Source organism: Dermacentor silvarum, chromosome 8, assembly GCF_013339745.2.
Source record: "Dermacentor silvarum isolate Dsil-2018 chromosome 8, BIME_Dsil_1.4, whole genome shotgun sequence".
Classification (NCBI taxonomy): domain Eukaryota; kingdom Metazoa; phylum Arthropoda; class Arachnida; order Ixodida; family Ixodidae; genus Dermacentor; species Dermacentor silvarum.
Window position 1 is genome coordinate 32,232,723 of NC_051161.1, and position 17,471 is coordinate 32,250,193.

Below are 17,471 nucleotides of genomic sequence, written 5' to 3' on the forward strand. Positions count from 1 at the left end.
TTGCGTGGAATTAGCATGATTCAAATGCAAATGTGACACTAGTGATGTGAGCTCTGATAATCCATCTGAGGCTTCTTCAAATTATGGCACGGCATTGGCTCACCGTCCTTTCTGGTCCTCCTGCTCCAGGGGAATAAAGTCACCCATCTCGCGTGCCATTTGCCTTCGCTTCTTCAAAGCATAGATAGTAGCCGCATCGGGAATCACACCACCTGCCACCAAGAACAGCAACAACATAACTTTCATCCACGATCCACAAGCATGACGAAGAACACACTGCACGATCAGGTGTCAGCAAAGAATAACCAATGCACTTTCCACGACCGACTTGAGTGGTGCCCTCGCCAAGCTATTCACTATAATTTAGCAGAATTGACTATTGCAACCACTTTGCAACTGATTTTGCTCGTATTGAGCCCGCCATGCAAGTTCCTGGCAAGCTAGTTTTCATGCTGCATCATCTTCCACCATAACTACGGTCATACTATTTCTTATGATAAACAGCTAATTTAATGCTGCAGTTCTATGTCTTCAACTGATTTATTCCTAATGAACAGCAGCGCTAGGCAACAATTATGAGAGAGCAACATGTCTGCATTTAAGACAATTAGATAAACAAATAGTAAAAGTTGTCTCATAGTATTCAGATAATCCCCAATGCCGTGAAAGTTGAACACCAACTTACCAATCTAAGCTGTGAGTAATGGTGGCTAGGACCAATCCCATTATACATGTTCAGTAACAGGGACACCACAGGTTTGTGGTGTGATACATCACAAACCATGCAAGTTAATCCACATATACAACTGTGCCACACAAATGCAAAATGTACAGGCTGTAGACGATTCTTAACACAATGAATTTTTATGAGAGCACCTTTTCATCAGTAATACATGCATTGTATGCAACATAAGTGAAAGAGGATGAAGGTAGCCATAAGTTAGCCATATGAAGGAAACCATACTTTGGATGACATTTCTGAGACGCCGATACTGAGGTCCCTCTCCTTCCTCCTCTTCCTCACTCTCCGATCCCTTGATTTCTTCAGCATTGAGGATCTTGAACGTGTTCTAAATCATGGCAAGCAATAAATATTGAAAAGTACAGTGAATTAGATAATTATAGTAAATTTTTGTAAAGCGCGCATGATTCTTTTTAACTGTACATGCACTATACATTATAAGCACTTTTTTTTGGGGGGGGGGGAGGGGGGGGGGGATGACATTCAGTTGCCACAGTATCTGCTGATAAACTTAAGGGTTTACTGACATGTTTTATGCCCTGTTGAGGGAAGACGTGCTGGTAGTGGGTAGCAATAAATCATTTCAATTACAGAAGCATTTAAGTAGGGCACTATTCTTGATAAATGTCAAAGTGTCAACAACAACATGGATTTGTCATGACTGACAGACAGACAAACAGGTATAAACAAATTTGTGTCCAAAGCTTCCAGAATAAGTTCAAGTAAAAAATTAACATGAACGTAAACTTTGAATCAAACACAAGGCCATGATGATCACATGTGCACTGTAACTTCAAGCATTTTTCTCGCACAATAACTGACCAAATATGAGAAAACACTTTGAAATGCTTGACATCACACCGACATTCTCGTTCTGAGGTTTCGACAAGAGATTCAAGAAAGGGAAGCTTGGCTTTTTTTTCCAGCAATAATTTGTCAAATAAATTAAAATAAAGTTTTGAAGGAATGCTTTACCAGTTTAATCTTATTTAGTTTTGTTCCTTAGTGTTACTTCAAATAACTAACGTTGAGGTTGTGGGCTACCACAATTGCTCTCGGCTAACAGTTAAAATAAGGCTTGCATGTGGGTTTATTTTATGAAGCCACGAAACAAGAACAGTTTTTATAAGACTTAAACTAAACCCTTTGCATTGGTGGTCCAAGCTATGGTCCTCATTTCTGACAACCTTACCTTAATCTTAATTTCAAGTTCATCACTAAAAGGCCGCGCAGCGGGCTTTTCAGGAAGCACAGTAGGTTGGGGCTCAGGCTCTGGCTTGACTTCCACCTTTGTTGCCTCACGAAGCTTCTTCTTGCGGTCACGTTCCAGCTGTTTGGCCAGTCGTCGGCTGTATGTCGACTTCCGTACTTTGAACACCTCCGTCTCTGCAAGAACAAATAATACTCTCTTCTAAACTTCCACTCAATAAAAGCGATAACTTAATACATGTGCCCTCTAAGCTGAAAAAAGTCAAGCCTGCTTGTAACAGTCAGAGTTGCAATAAATTCAATTATGAACAAAGGCAGCATGACTAACAAAATTTGCGTCCGTGCAACATCAGCACATCTCATAAGGCGCAAATGCATGGACCGAAGACTTGGTTGGAACAAATGTGCCAGCCTGCATCGTTCGCCTGGAAAAGCCATTACTATCCTCCACTTATTTCATCAATTCCATGTGGATTTCATTCGATGACTAATTAGCACACTGTGTACGGAATGTTTTAACAGTGTTCTGTAGCAGCATCCTCATAGAAGTGATAAAAATTTTGCAACTGCACATAGAGTTATTACAAGTTTTAGGTTTTACCTCATTTTTTATCATTTTACATACTGCGGGGATTCAGCGTTTGGGGCTGCAAGCATGCAACAAACATGGTCAAAGGCAATGGACAATGCCTTGTTGCCTCCTTTATGTTGTGTCCGTAAATTTAGGCTGTGCATCAGAGCGGACAATGCTGAGGGCATTGCTAGGGCCTCCTGGCCGCGACTTTCGCGCACTGACATCAAACATTATGGGCCACGACTACGCTTGAGGAGGGTAAATGGACCTGCGGGAGGTCGCAACGGTCTTAAGTTTTTCGCTTAAACTCGTGCTTTCAGTTCTCCGTATGGTTTCCAGAGCCACCATGATCAACTGTACGCCAGATCCTTCACAACCAAATGCTAAATGAAGGCAGTGTCAAGTCTTAACAGACATCATATCTTAGACTGGGACTAAGCAATGCTGTGCTGTCTTCGCCCATGTCTTTCCATCTCTGTCTTCCGTTTCGGCATGACAGGAAAGTTCAAGATAACCTTCAGGTTAGCGTCACGGTAATATGAATTGTGTGCACACAGATGTGACATGTATTGATATGCATGTAGTTCAGCAAAGCATTGTAGGCATTCAAAAAGTGCATCAAACGAAACGTCGCACAAAATGCGCAAGCATCGAAAGCAATGCTGACGAAGTATTCGTTGTCACCGATGTCATCCTGGCAGCCTACAGCACGTAACATTAAATACGGTTGTCCAAATGACGGTTAAGTCGCAGAGATAACAATGTCAAAAGGCGAGGAAAAGGAGTTGTTTCTGTGTATGAACGCATCCGTGGTACGTGAGTCGTACGTCACTGTCACGCACTAGCAAACTGACATCGCCGTCGCTGTTCGTTTTTTGTAAGTCTCAACGAAAATGTGACATACGCGCTATGGAGGGTAGCATTTTGTCTTAAGAGCGGAGTGTGATCAGTGGAAGCAAGCTGAATTTTTGCTGTTGCTGTGGCTCAAAATGTTTGTTTGTTTGCCCTCTGTTAATATTTTACTTACCCTCTTCATCGTCATCACCGAAACTAAGTAGCGATGCCGGCGCCTTCGACTCTTCTGCCTCTACCGCCGCTGCTGGCGTCTCCACTCGAGGCGGCGACTTTTCCTCCACAACATTTGTCACCTCTGCTTCGTCTTCGGTGTCACTGTGATGCAGTCTCTGCCGAAATTTTCTGTTCGGCTTCCTAAACAGAGACATCGCTGAAACGTCGCTTGAGCGACTTGCCGCCGCTTGCGAACACACAAAAGCTGCCTCAATAAACGATGATGATAGCGTTATGCAAAACCTAAACCCAAACCGCACTACTTCACACTTCTGACGCATCAAATGAAACGCTGAGACTAAATTGATTTAGCGCCGATCGGCAAAAAAGGTATTTATAAAGTTAATATGTGATGCATTGGGTCTGATGTTTCATGCAGGTCCAAAGACATGTCCCAAGTTTTACCTTGCATGTCCATCGTCCAGGCCATGCATGTGGTCCAGGCAATGCGGCAGAAATATAGAAAAGTTATAAGCTCTGTGCAGGTGAAAATGAATGTGTTGATGCTAAATACCCAGCAAAAGATGGCGGAGAGAAGAACGCAAAGCTAACCCAAACCAATGCCTTGCCCAAACAGCTGCCCAAGCCGACGCCTCCCGAGCACGTGTCCGAGGCAACTCGGGGCAAGGCCGGGTCGAGGAGAACGTTAGAACAGCGTGGTCAGAATCGGCAGAATAACAAATCTTCTCTCTGCTTCTCTTCGTAACTGGCCGAAATAGCGCCACTTTCCTCTATGCAACCTCTTTAGTTCTCACTACCCGCAGCGCCCGCACCAATCACCCCCCCCCCCCCCCCTTTTTTTTTCTTCTTTTTTTTTCTGGTGAGAGAGGGGGCTGGGGTTAAGGACTATAACGGCTGTCCATTATTCACTATCTTGGTCTAATACAGTTGGTCGACGTGCTTTTAATGTGTAGCATTATATGGCTAGTCAGACGAAAAATTCCACCTGAAGCCAGAAAACCCATTTTCCAGTACAGGGCGAGAATGCGCAGAAGCGGACAGGAGGCAGTATGGCGAAGCTAGGTAAACACCTGACCAGTGAGGATGGAAGGCAACTAAAGGGGATCCAAAATGATAGGATGCGCCACTCATGGATTAATTACGCATGCATGTGCAGCCGTTCGTCCTCCGCTGCCTATGACGGCATTAATTGATTATCCCGCGCAAATTAAGTGGAAGCTCCCTGAACAGGCAATGTCAAAGATATGTGTAGCATTATATATGGCGGTCGGCGTGGTGCGGAATCTATATGTTTAACAATGTAAACATGATCATCTCTATGCTCGTACTCCCCATGCATATACAAACAAATAATGCATACGACATCAGTATAATCACCACAAACATAAATATCATTAAACGACGCATAACACATTCTGTATACCATGCTGACCGCCATATAATTATGCTGCGCATATTGACAGTTCCTGTTCTGGGAGGTTCTGCTTAATTTTTTTGTTGTTAGTGTTCAAGTGGCTTGCGAACAATGGCCGAAGTGGTGTTTGCAGGGCCATTTGGCAGAGCGATCGAGTTCACGAGTGAGGCTATGGGTCTGTTTTCACCATTGTGTACATTTGATTTATTAATGTAATTTATCATCCCAAGGCAAAATGATTTACAGAAGATGCAGTAGTAGAGGGCTGCGGGTGTGTTTTTGCGGTCCTCCTATAACGAAATGCAGCTGCCGCAGCTGTGAATCAAGCGTTCCGTAGCCACAGAGCGATCAAAGTGGGTGTATGTTCATTTGATGATATTAAAAAAAATAATAACTGTTATGACAGTACACAAAGGCAAGGAAAACATATCACCGTTTTGAGCACAGCATATATATTCTATATTAGTGGTATACATGTATGTCAGCTGATGATACCATGTGATATTGTTTCCTGGGCATGACATATCATTTACAGAACTTAGCCAATTCTGATCTTACCAAAATATCACAAATTATTGGTTCTTGAAAAACAAAGCGGCATTAAATGTCCAGAAACAACGTTCATGGTATTTTCCAGCCAACAGAGGATTCTAAGCAGCTCAATCTATTTGTGGGCAAGAATCCAATCAACCAAGTTGACACATACATATTTGATTGTTGTACTGCTGGACTCCGCTCTAAATTACAGTGCTCATATTATCCAGGTTTGCAAGGAATTAATTAGTGTATGCTATGCGCTCTTCAAAGCCAGAAACTATTTTCCCATGAGCACAATACTCAATCTTTCAGTTCTATGACTTATTGCTTATAGAAATGAAAACTTAAACACCCAGCTTTGAGCTTAGTAATGATTCAATGTGCTGGGCAGTCACAACATAAATGATAAAAGCCATTCAGCCTTCAGAAACCAAAATACAGAACAGCTGACGCCACAGACATAAAAAACAGATTAAAGGTTTACCCTTGCCATTAAAATGGTTTCTTAGGGAGACATATATCTCTCCATTGTAGCTAGCTCGTTAGTTTGAGTATGCATTCATCATCATCAGCCTATATTTATGTCCACTGCAGGACGAAGGCCACTCCCTGCAATCTCCAATTACCCCTGTCTTGCTCTAGCTGATTCCAACTTGCACCTGCGCATTTCTTAACTTCATCACTCCACCTAGTTTTCTGCCGTCCTTGACTGCGCTTCCCTTCTCTTGGTATTAAAATTAAACCAATGCACACTCATTACCTCCATAATGCGTATGCAATAGTTTAATTTTATTAATTTCCTTTTTCATCACGTATGTGCAACCTAGTATGCCTCATCATGCTTTTTTGTAATGTGTGTATTCATCACTCCACCCATGTTCGGTCTGCAGTACCTTGCCGGACATTCATACATGTGGCCACGTCTAGCCATGATGGCAATTATACTTTATTTAGCATATGAGGAAATGAATCTTTTGATTCAGTGATTGAACTGATCTGAAAGTTTAATGCCAATTTCATACATAAAACACACCTGCCTTCATAATACCACCCCAATTACAGTCCTTTGTTGTTCAATTTTACTTATTCAATTAAATGCTGGGGTATCACATGCCAAAGCAACATGATAATACAAAATCAAGAAGGTGGTTGACAGATTGAGTAGCACACTGTGAAAAAAAAAAATTATGGGGTTTTACGTGCCAAAACCACAATCTGATTATGAGGCACGCCGTAGTGGGGGACTCCGGAAATTTGGACCACCTGGGGTTCTTTAACATGCACCTAAATCTAAGTACACAGGTGTTTTCGCATTTTGCCCCCATCGAATTGCGGCCGCCGTGGTCGGGATTCGATCCCGCGACCCCGTGCTCAGCAGCCCAACACCATAGCCACTGAGCAACCACGGTGGGTAGTAGCATACTGTGGTATAAAGGTTATGGACAGGGATAAGGTGCCTCAGAAAGGCGGGCAAACGTTTCGATAGGAGGACCTATCTTCGTCAAAGGTGGCCTTGTCATCCTTAGCAGGTTAGTTTTAACGGGTTAGTAGAGTGATGTCATGTGCGGTCGTTGTCAGTGGCTGCTGGCTGTGAACTCTCCCACTCTTGTCCCCACGTCTTAGAAACCACGCTTAGAGACGTCAAGTGACATAGCTCATTTTCTTTTTAGACTCTGCCTTTACAGCCAGCCACCACCGACCACACGTGGCATCACTCTGCTAACCTTTTAAAACTAACCTGCAGAGGATGACAAGGCCACCTTTGATGAAGGTAGGCCCTCCTATCTAAACGTTGGCCAGCCTTTCTAAGGCACCTTATCCCTGTTTATAACCTTTATACCACAATATGATTATATAGTATGCCGTAGTTGGAGACTCTGGATTAATTTTCACCACCTGGGTTCTTTTAACGTGCACCTAATGCACGGTACATGAGCAGTTTTGCATTCTGCTCCCATTGAAATGCTGCCGCCACGACCGGAATCAAACGTGCGACCTCAAGCTCAGCAGTGCAACGTCAGCGCAACTGAGCTGCCTCAGTGGGCAATCTTTTTATGGCTTCAGAAATCAATATTAATTACAAAGCGCAAGCCAAGTGTCTCTACAAGCCTGCTTTCCACCGTGTGAAAGATTGAACAGTACACCAAGAGAACTGTACGACAAGGCAAAGTAAGAAAGGAGTGACTTTTATTATCACTTTCAAAATAAACTGCACTTATAGCATGTTTATTTACATCAAAATGGGTAGAAGAGGACAACCCTCGTTCTTTAAAGTATACATAAACACCACACCAAAAGGAACAAGAGTACTAAATACAAACCTTCATCAAATAAACACATTTGACAAGTCTTTCATCAACTGCTATTGAAGCACTGAACTACAGTAGTCGCATAAGCACATAAGAGAAGACAGTCACTCAGACTTCACAAGGTTAAAAATAATTCACATACTGCCAAGCAACTTCGTGACATCCTTTTTGCCCCTTTAAAACTAAAAACACCGTTCATTCAACAAAGAAAAGCTTGAACCTAGCAGTGAATGAGGCAACAGCAGAGAGTGCTAAGCACCACAGAGAAAAGAAGTGCAGCAACACCACATCAAAGAGTCAAGTAAAGAAAATAGATTAGTGCCACACAGCAAGCTTTTTAAATAAGTGGCCACACAATCTGAAGTAGGGCGGTTTCAGTGATACTTCTACTTATGACGCACTGATAACATACAGTTCTGTAAACTGCACGCTGTTGGCATATCTGTACACCTATTTACAATATCGGGTTTAAGTCGGGAAAGTAACACATGCTATCACTTGAAGCTTCACCATAAAAGCATGAGGAGCAATACAATGATATGCATCACTCTCAAAAACTTATCTCACCTAAATATGGACATTTTAAAGTGAAGCACAGGGTGTTTTAAGTACTGAAGAAACACTACAGTCGCCTAGGCTGGGTACAGTCAAAAGACAATACAGACCACGCCATCAAATAATGCGTGAAAAGTGACTTGACAAAAACTAAGCTGCACACATCACTATGCACTCGCCATAAGTAGACCGACAAAAAAATATTACTTAAAAGTACTTTCTGCCACCATAAGAGTATGTCTATGTTCATCTCCATCTAAAGTAATTCACACAAATGAGGCACGGGCTTGAGTTTCGGTGCACATACAGGTAACCTGTGGCAGGTGAATGTCCTTGCCTCTAAGTGCATCACGTCACAATGCACTCTGTCCCACACTGTGCCAAGTGGACGGCATTAACATGCTGGGCAAGGCAGCCCATTCACATTTACAAACCTTGGCCGCTCATAGCAGCTCAAAGCCTACCACATTCCTCGGGATTGCAGGGGCATCAAGTGTTAAGCAAACGTAACATCATAGACAAGTGCAGCAACGCACTGTAGACTGCCAAAGAAAAAAAAAAAGCAATGACACTACACTGTGGATATGTAACATAACGTAAAAGCATTTTGATCCCGACATCTAACTTTGTGACCTGAGGTCAGCCGCTGCAAAGCACTTGTTTTCATGCCTATCAGAGCCATCAAGCCTGCACACCTCACAAGCTAAAGCATTTCGGAAGTGGACTGATTAAGTTTGTTAAAAATGAAGAAGGGGACACTATACCTCTATAAAACACTGCCAAGTTGGCAAACATTACTCCACAAAATGGAACATTGCATGCTCAGCTTAAGACAAACTCATGCAGTAGTTTTCAAAACAGGGTCTAATAATAATGAACTCGCAAAGGTGGTGGCATAGCTCTGCAGCATCGAGATGGGGTTGACGAGCATGAATGCTAGCACAACTCCCTCGGGCACATCTCAAGCATGTTCTGTCCCTTTAGCATTTGACTTCTGTATGAAGCAGCGTTTGCTCAAGGCAGAAACAATCTACGGCAGGCCACTGGCTTCAGTATGTAAGCTCTGCCATGACCACAATTACCACTTCATCATACAAGGTTATCTGCATACATAAAAACAAAAGGGCCTTTGCTCAATCTCTATTGCAAACCTTTAAATTTTTTTTATACACAACTGCTACAAAAGTTTTATTAGCATGCACTTCCATGTTAAGAGCCATGTTATAAAGTTTAAAACCACCAGGTCACAGACTGGCTCATGTACAGGGACTAATGAATTACATTAAGCTACCTACCAAATGGAAACTTTGTTGGACAAAGGTCACAGACCGTACAAGCAAGGACAAGGCACAGAAAAACAAGGGCACTTGTTTTAGCTGCCCGTGTGTTCTCTGTGGGTGAAGTTTAAATAAAGTTAAAGCTATGTCTGTGACTAAGTATACAGATAACAGCATGGTGAGCAGTACTAGAAAAAGAATCGTGCTTGCTAGCAGCTGCTTTTTCTAATATGTAGCTTAGCCTAGAGCTTACCGTATAGGAAATTATTGCATGTGTAATAAGGTAGAAACGGAAGCAGCCAGCATATGAATCTGAGTTGTATTATCTGATCACTTTGACACACTATTTGAAGCTGCCTATACCACAGCTTAAACCTGGCCTACACATTTCATGTGAGCTCTTTCGTATAGGAAATGAAACAGAGGTGGCAGGAGGTTGGTCACCAGATGCTGTCATTGGCCAATCCACGTCTACAACACATCACAGAATCCGCCCTTTATACATCAGTCTAAAATGCAATCTAGTGCGAAAACCAAAGCCATGCCCCAATGGTGCAGTGAACCGGGCCCACATGCCAATGTGATACTGCTGACCTGCCCTGCAGCTATAGCAGGGACACAACAGTACTATGTTTTCACTACGTACTATGTTTTCACAACAGGAAAACAAAAACTATCCTATGCCTGCACCATTAAAGTAGGCACCAGCTTTATGACCAAACAGATATGATGTTTCAGGATGGCATGCAGCCACCAACACTGCGCTTGATGAAAGATGCAGCTAAATCATTTTTCATTACTGACGCACTAGATTGTATTGTAGATCCACGAGGCATCGAACAAATGCTGCTCTAAAGTGTGTGATAGTTGCGCTCTGTACGTGCTTTGTAAAATTTGAATCCCACATAGCAGATAGCAAGACATCCCAAGGTGAGAATGATACCACCCAGGAAGCTCAACGTGTCAAAATGCCTCTCAGGAGGGGGTACGGCAGTCGGTGACATGGTTGTTGTAGGTTGCACTGTAGTGCCGTTCGTGACCGGCACTGTGGTAGGCAATGGTGTTGTGGTTGTGTCATTGTGAGTTGTTGGTGCCGTTGTTGTAGTGGTTACAGCAGTTGACATAGGAGCTGGTGTTGATGCTGGCTGTGGTGACACTGGTGCAGGTGTCGGTTGCGACGCAGTTGTCTCATTTGACATTGGCGTTGATGTTGGTAAATTTGAAGCTGGAAAAGATTAAACATCTGATTTTCAAAGCAGCCTAGAACAGCAATGGGAAGAGTATAGGCACGTTGAGAAATGCTACTATATTATACGCTTCTGTGCCTAGGATGTTCAACCATGTGTATCTGGTAAAAATGGCCTAGGATGGGTTCTGCTCATTGATTGTACTTTTCATTTTGTAGCAATGCTATGGACGAGGCTAGTTTCGTCTCGGTGCTCTGTTGTGGTTTTGGTAGATGGATCCAAGAAATAGTGCAAGCAGATGATAATTTCTTTTCTTTTTGAGGAAGTAAAGCATGTTGTCAACTGGGGACGATAAAACTAATTTGGCTGTTTTGAGTGTGAATTAAAGATAATAGTGTGGCACAGAAGGGTTTAAATTATACGCTGCTCATAAAATATCTGCAACTTGAACAGTACTCAGTCCATAAGTATGGCTTGTCAACACAACACTTTACATAGTCAGCTAACTGTGAACATCTTAGAGTAAACGCGCACATGGTTCGATGAAATTAATGAATGCTGTGTTAACCTCAACTAAAATTTTGCCCTTTCGGCGAAAAGCCTTCATTCATATACGAGTGCAGACTACAGCGCTCTATGCCTGCGACTAAAACGTAAAAGTGACACTGCGAGCTGCTTCGGTAAGCATCGACAAGAAAAACCGGTCATATCGCCTAAATCGCAAGCTTTCTGTCGAAAGGTTCAGGAGAGACTGTCGGTTCCGATCACAATGAAAATTTAAACTGCGCTTCTAGCACACGCAGTGTGATCCTCTTATCAAACAGCAGACGTCGCATTAAGCACCCGACAGGCAAAACTAGCGCTTTCAACCGGCGGCAGCAACACCTGATCGCGTGAGCGGGGGCGTCTCGCCTCGCGAAACCGGCGACTAGTGCTCCACCAGCTGAAAGGCGTTACGCTGCAGTCTGTAATACAACGTAGTCCCTGGCAATGAGGCGGTCATTACCCCACGCCGGTCGGAAATATTTCGCCTGTCATGAGAGTTTCTTGGCCACGTTAGAAAATGCCACTGTTTGATACGTGATCGTTGCTCAAAAAGAAGCAGGGCTGAAGAGAAAGAGATAACGTTGAGATGCGACCTATAACGTTTACTTACGGGTCGGCTCGCAATGTGCGACAGCCCATAGCCCCCACAGCAGCAATCCGGAAACTAGCAGCTTCATTTTGCGCGGCACTTGTTGTGTGAGGATGAAGTCCTGGATACTTTACAAGTCCAGCTGAACGTCGCAGGCGCGGAAACTCAAGAAGTGGTCGCAAAGCAAGACGTCTTGCGGATATCACACACCACTATCCGTGTTGACGTGCGGAGAGACGGAGAGCATACACTACACGTTAGCTGCGCACAATGGGCGCTGCATTACTGTGGCGCTCTGAACGGCACTGATGTAAGTGTAGCAAGGACTGTGTCATATTTTGCAATGCTAAATACCTGGAGAAGTACGGCCGGTCTACATGTTTGTTTACCTGCCTACTTTCTCATCCGTTCTTTCGCGCTGCAAAATATGGACCCAGACTGGGCCTCGGCATATCCTTGCTTATTCTTATATGTTGTCACAGAAGTGGTTCAACTCTAGCTCAAAATGAGGGATAAAAAGACAGTGAATATATGGAATCAAACACAATTTGAAGTTTCACACTCAGAGAGCCGTCGCTTACGAATATTCCTACCGCCGAAATTGTTTTGTCGAATTCCCGGTCTGTAAAGCCTTTATTATTTTTTTCCTCTGATTTCTGAGCACATTTATTCATGCATGTCCACTGCAGCTTCCAGTCATATCTTGCGCCAGATGACTTACGCAGACAGTGAGTCAGCTATATATATATATATATATATATATATATATATATATATATATATATATATATATGCTCCTACCATTACGTACACTCCACATGCACTTCACTCAATTCTTCCTCATAAAATCAGCTACATACATACCCGATTACGCTGAATAGCAGAACGGACGTTCACCTAAGTTGGCATCCTTTAGAGTTAACACTTTTCTGTTACACCCTGTTTACACCTATAAAAATTTAGTTTCTTGGACCCTGCTACCCTCTGTACGTATGTATACGTACGTACGCTCCACAACCAGCTGACTATGGTTTATTTTTGTCTTTTGATTAATATGTGTTCGTTTTGTCGTGAACTTTTTTTCATATAAAAGTTTACAGTCTGCCGGCGAATTGTTTTTGTTGTCTTCTATAGCTGTCTTCTTGTTGTACGCCCACGAATCAGTTGCTCTTCTTGTATTATATATATGTAGCCTTCCACATCACACTGCGGCAGGCAAAGATCGAGTTTGCACACACTGCAGTCCACGTCCGTACCACTTTCACCGTTCAGGGGCGTGAAATTCGCCACTTTCCTAACGAGATAGCAAACGAAATGCTTGGCCGGAGCCATTCTTTCCATATCGGTCATATTGTACACACGCATAGCTGATAAAGCCTACTCAACAAAGGAAACTTAGCAACAGCTATATCGATCTGCGCAAAAAAATATGAAATGTGTATGCCATCATGACGGCATATCCTCCGAGTAGCTTGATTTTCTTTCTCTAACGCGTATTTCCTGCAGACGTACGCGTCTGTATACGCACAGCTCTAGAATAAGTGCATGGACATCATACTTGTTTCACATTGTTCCGATAGCGCTCCCGGATACAAAAGCGGATATCGGATTACTTTTCGCCGTTCTACACCGTAGAAAACGTTACGCCTTTCTTTGGGCTTATCTTGTCCTCGACAATAATCATCTCTTAATTGGTGCTTTCCGTACACGAATGCCCCACGTATCAGCGTTATATATATATATATATATATATATATATATATATATATATATATATATATATATATATCCCGATAGGAAAGTAAAACGAGCGCAGTCTGCTAATTAAAGGAAGTTTGCACAAGACTGACAATTACACTTTAAAGTTTAAACCCTTTGGGTCGTATCTTGCCCCCAAACAACACTCTAAAAAAAGTTTACACCCTTTGGGTCGTATCTTGTCCCCCAAACAATAATCGTCATCTGTCTTGTCCACATTTCCTTTTTTTAACGCTGCGATCCCGGTACTTCCTAGTCACGAAAGGCTTGCGCGTTATCAGCGTACGTGCACGAAAGTAGGGAGCGCTGAGTTTTCAAGAAAGGAAACGCAAGCAAGGCAGATGACGATTATTGTTTGGGGACAAGATACGAGCCAAAGGGTGTAAACTTTTTTTAGAGTCAATAATCGTCATTTGCCTTGCTTGCGTTTATTTTCTTGAAAACTCAGCGCTCGCTACTTTCGTGCACGTAAGCTGATAACGCGCAAGCCTTTCGATCGTGACTAGGAAGTACCGGTCTCGCAGCGTTAAGGAAAGAAAATGTGGACAAGACACATGACGATTATCGTTTGGGGACAAGAGACGACCCAAAGGGCGTAAACTTTTTTTTTTTTTTTTTTTTTTTTTAGAGGGTGTTGTTGGGAAACACGCTTTCTTTCCTTTTTTTTTTTTAAGAGTATAGTAGTTCCTCATGATAAGGTGTTGTTGGGAAACACGCTTTCTTTCCTTTTTTTTTTAAGAGTATAGTAGTTCCTCATGATAAGAGACGTACATTGATGACGTACGATGTCAGAGAGCGGTCACTGAACGCCGCCGTTGTTCTTTGCCACGTGGCCATGGCCAAATGCGAATGGATGGATGGAGAAAACTTTATTTCGTCAAAAAAGCATGTGCGGACTATTCCGTGTTAGATAGCCATCAACCCATGGTTGACGGCGCCCTGGGTAGCCCACTCCACGACCAGTCTGAACGCCCGGGTCTGAGCTGGCCAATAAGGCTTCCCACTGCTCGACAGAAGGCTGATGCATAATATAACCGCCGGCGGCGGCACTATGCTACATTTCCATATGATATGGTGATAGGTTGCCAGTTCCTGGCACCATCTGCATTCCGGCTTAATCTCCGCCGGGTATATTTTACTCAGGACGTATGGATTGGGGAAAGATCTTCCTTCCCTCCCGTTGGGGGACAGGGGGACACCACAGGGGTCGGTTCTATTCTATCGCCGTTCCTGTTTAACCTCGCCAAATGCGAGCGGACTGTGTCGGCACTGCAGATCCAGAGGGGGGGAGTGAGTTAATTACGCGGCTTTTGATTTAGTTTCACACACACACACACACACACACACACACACACACACACACACACACACACACACACACACACACACACACACACACACACACACACACACACACACACACACACACACACACACACACACACACACATTCTCTGCCGAATACGCGCTATAGGAGACGCTAAGCTGCACCTAATATTTCCAGTGAGGTCGGGCTGCGCTGCTGTGAAATTTTACAGTGCCGAATAGCTGCCTTGTAGATTTACCATTTAAATAATAGACTATTCCAGAGCCTTACCACAGAGAAATAATACAAGCTACAGCACTGCGCTGTATGTGTTACTAGACAATTAAGGGAGAAAAAATGCCGTGGTTTAGCTTTGGTTAACCCTGGTTGATAGCGAAAGCTTCACTGCCCTGGCTAAGCCCATTGTCGAGCTGTGGCCGAGGTGTGGTTTCGCAATGATATACAGACATGTTTGCCACGAATACAGTGCTTATTCATAATTTTTTTATGCCTATGAAGACACTGCGGTGATCAGTAAAGTAGTGAGACTTGGTTGCAACTCGCAGCCGGGCCCAACTCTACTCGGGCAAAGGCAGCAATGTCTCCTTTCAGGGCTCCGTAAAGGCCTAAATATAGTCCGACGTAGCGTTAACGCGTGTTATGTCACGTTGGCGAGAACACCGATGGTTCGACGTACTGGCGCCGCCAACGTATAACCGCGGCCAATGCGCCCCTAAAGAAAAATAGCTAGGGAAAATAATGTCGCAGTTTCACTCGAAAGGCGAAGCATCAATTGCGATAGCAAATTAGTCGAGAGCTATACGGAGTAAGGATAGTAGCTTTATCAGCTGTATAAACTTGGACATGCAGCAGCACCAGCAACGCGCAGAACTGTTGTCGACGCCGTCGGCGTTTTGCCCGCGTTCGCACCGAACGCGCGCGGCGTTGGTGACTGTTGCCGGTGCCTCTGGCGGTGGCTCGGAGGTTTTCGGTCCCGTCGAGCAGCGTCGGAAGTCTTTACCAACTTCTCGCCTCGCAACGTTTCTTTTAGATGCGAAGCAGCTTATGGCGGGGGCTTTGTCCGTCCCTACCGTGGCGTCCCACACCCCCACAGCGCATGCGCGTCCCCTCCCCCCTCTCTCTCCTACGCTCCCCCTTTCTCTCCTCTAGGAATCCTCTACTGTACGGAGCGGCGCCCGCGTCCCACTCCCCCACAGCGCATACGCGTCCCCATCCCTCTCCTCTCCTACGCTCCCCCCTTTCTCTCCTCTAGGAATCCGGAGCGGCGCGCACGACAGGTGGTGCGACAGCTGCATACTCCGCTGGGGGCGCCACGGTAGTTCCGCGGTATGAAAATGACGGAGCGCGCGCGCCTTATTCTCTCTTTAATTCTCTCTCCTGTGCAGCGCGGGCCGCTGCCGCGAAACCATCTCCCGCTCAAGCTAACCATGTCCCCGCTGCTTCGCATCCACACATGGTTCCCTTTAGCGGGAGATGGAGTAATTTTTTTACATAAATACTTTTGGTGCCGCAGCTAAACGTCGCCTCCCCCTCCCCCCACGGCCTTTCGCGCGACGGAAGAAGTCGCGTTTGCTCTCCGCCGTGCGTTCGCTCCCCGTGAAAGCGCGCGCTTTCACTCGCACATACAGCACACGGCGACGATTTCATCGCCGTTGGACTCTAACGGAACCTCACGGCGACGCCGACAGCAGAAATCCGCTTTGAGTGTCCATATAATTGCTATCACAATAAAATAACATTTTCAGGGTGTAGCTAACAAGAAAATAACAACTCGCGCTGAAGGAAATACATTTCAAGAAAAGTACTTGTGTGTGCCGACAGAACATCCGAAGTAAGTTTTATGCCATTTGCTGCTCCAGGGTGAAGCTTCTGGGCTCTTCACAAGAGATTGAAATGGCATCATGTACGCAGAATGATTTATACTTGCACGTCTTTTCAGTGTACATACTTTAACGGAAAACTTGCATTTTATGGCAGCTTGTAAAACCGTTGGCAAGGCAGAGATCCTGACTGCAATTTGTGAACCTGAACAAACACAGACAGCCAATCATGCATTTTGGCACTTTACCTTGCACCAGTCGTGACACAGAGCAAAATTTGCCAACATTGTGTAGCAATAAGCCAAGGTACGATTGTGTTACCCATAGGTGGTCAAAATTAATCCGGAGCCCTCCACTACGGCGTGCCTCATAATCAGAACTGGTTTTGGGACATAAAACCCCAGAAAGAAGTTTCTTTAGGCTGCGCTCACGTGCGGCAGATGCAGTAATCACAGGAATGAAGTGAGCCAGTGTATCAAGAGGTCATGATGCAACCACTTAAAGGGTACCCAAACTGAAACTGGTCCACAGAAACGAGTATTACAGTAAATTATTTAGGCTACTCTGGTGCTTGCTAGCATGTTTTTCTAAGGTTAAG

General features: G+C 44.2%; 1 protein-coding gene across 1 annotated transcript in view; it reads right to left on the reverse strand.

Moving 5' to 3' along the window:
- Nucleotides 1–3,848, reverse strand: part of LOC119460972 (PAX3- and PAX7-binding protein 1) — a 34,689-nt gene extending 30,841 nt beyond the window's left edge. Inside the window, exons 1-4 of the mRNA XM_037722134.2 lie at nt 3,553–3,848; nt 1,935–2,128; nt 965–1,070; nt 104–212 (exon numbers count right to left, since the gene is read on the reverse strand). Of these exons, the coding sequence (XP_037578062.1) occupies nt 104–212; nt 965–1,070; nt 1,935–2,128; nt 3,553–3,748 (605 nt within the window). The 5' untranslated portion in view covers nt 3,749–3,848. The remainder of the gene's footprint in view (nt 1–103; nt 213–964; nt 1,071–1,934; nt 2,129–3,552) is intronic.
- Nucleotides 3,849–17,471: the final 13,623 nt, after the last annotated feature.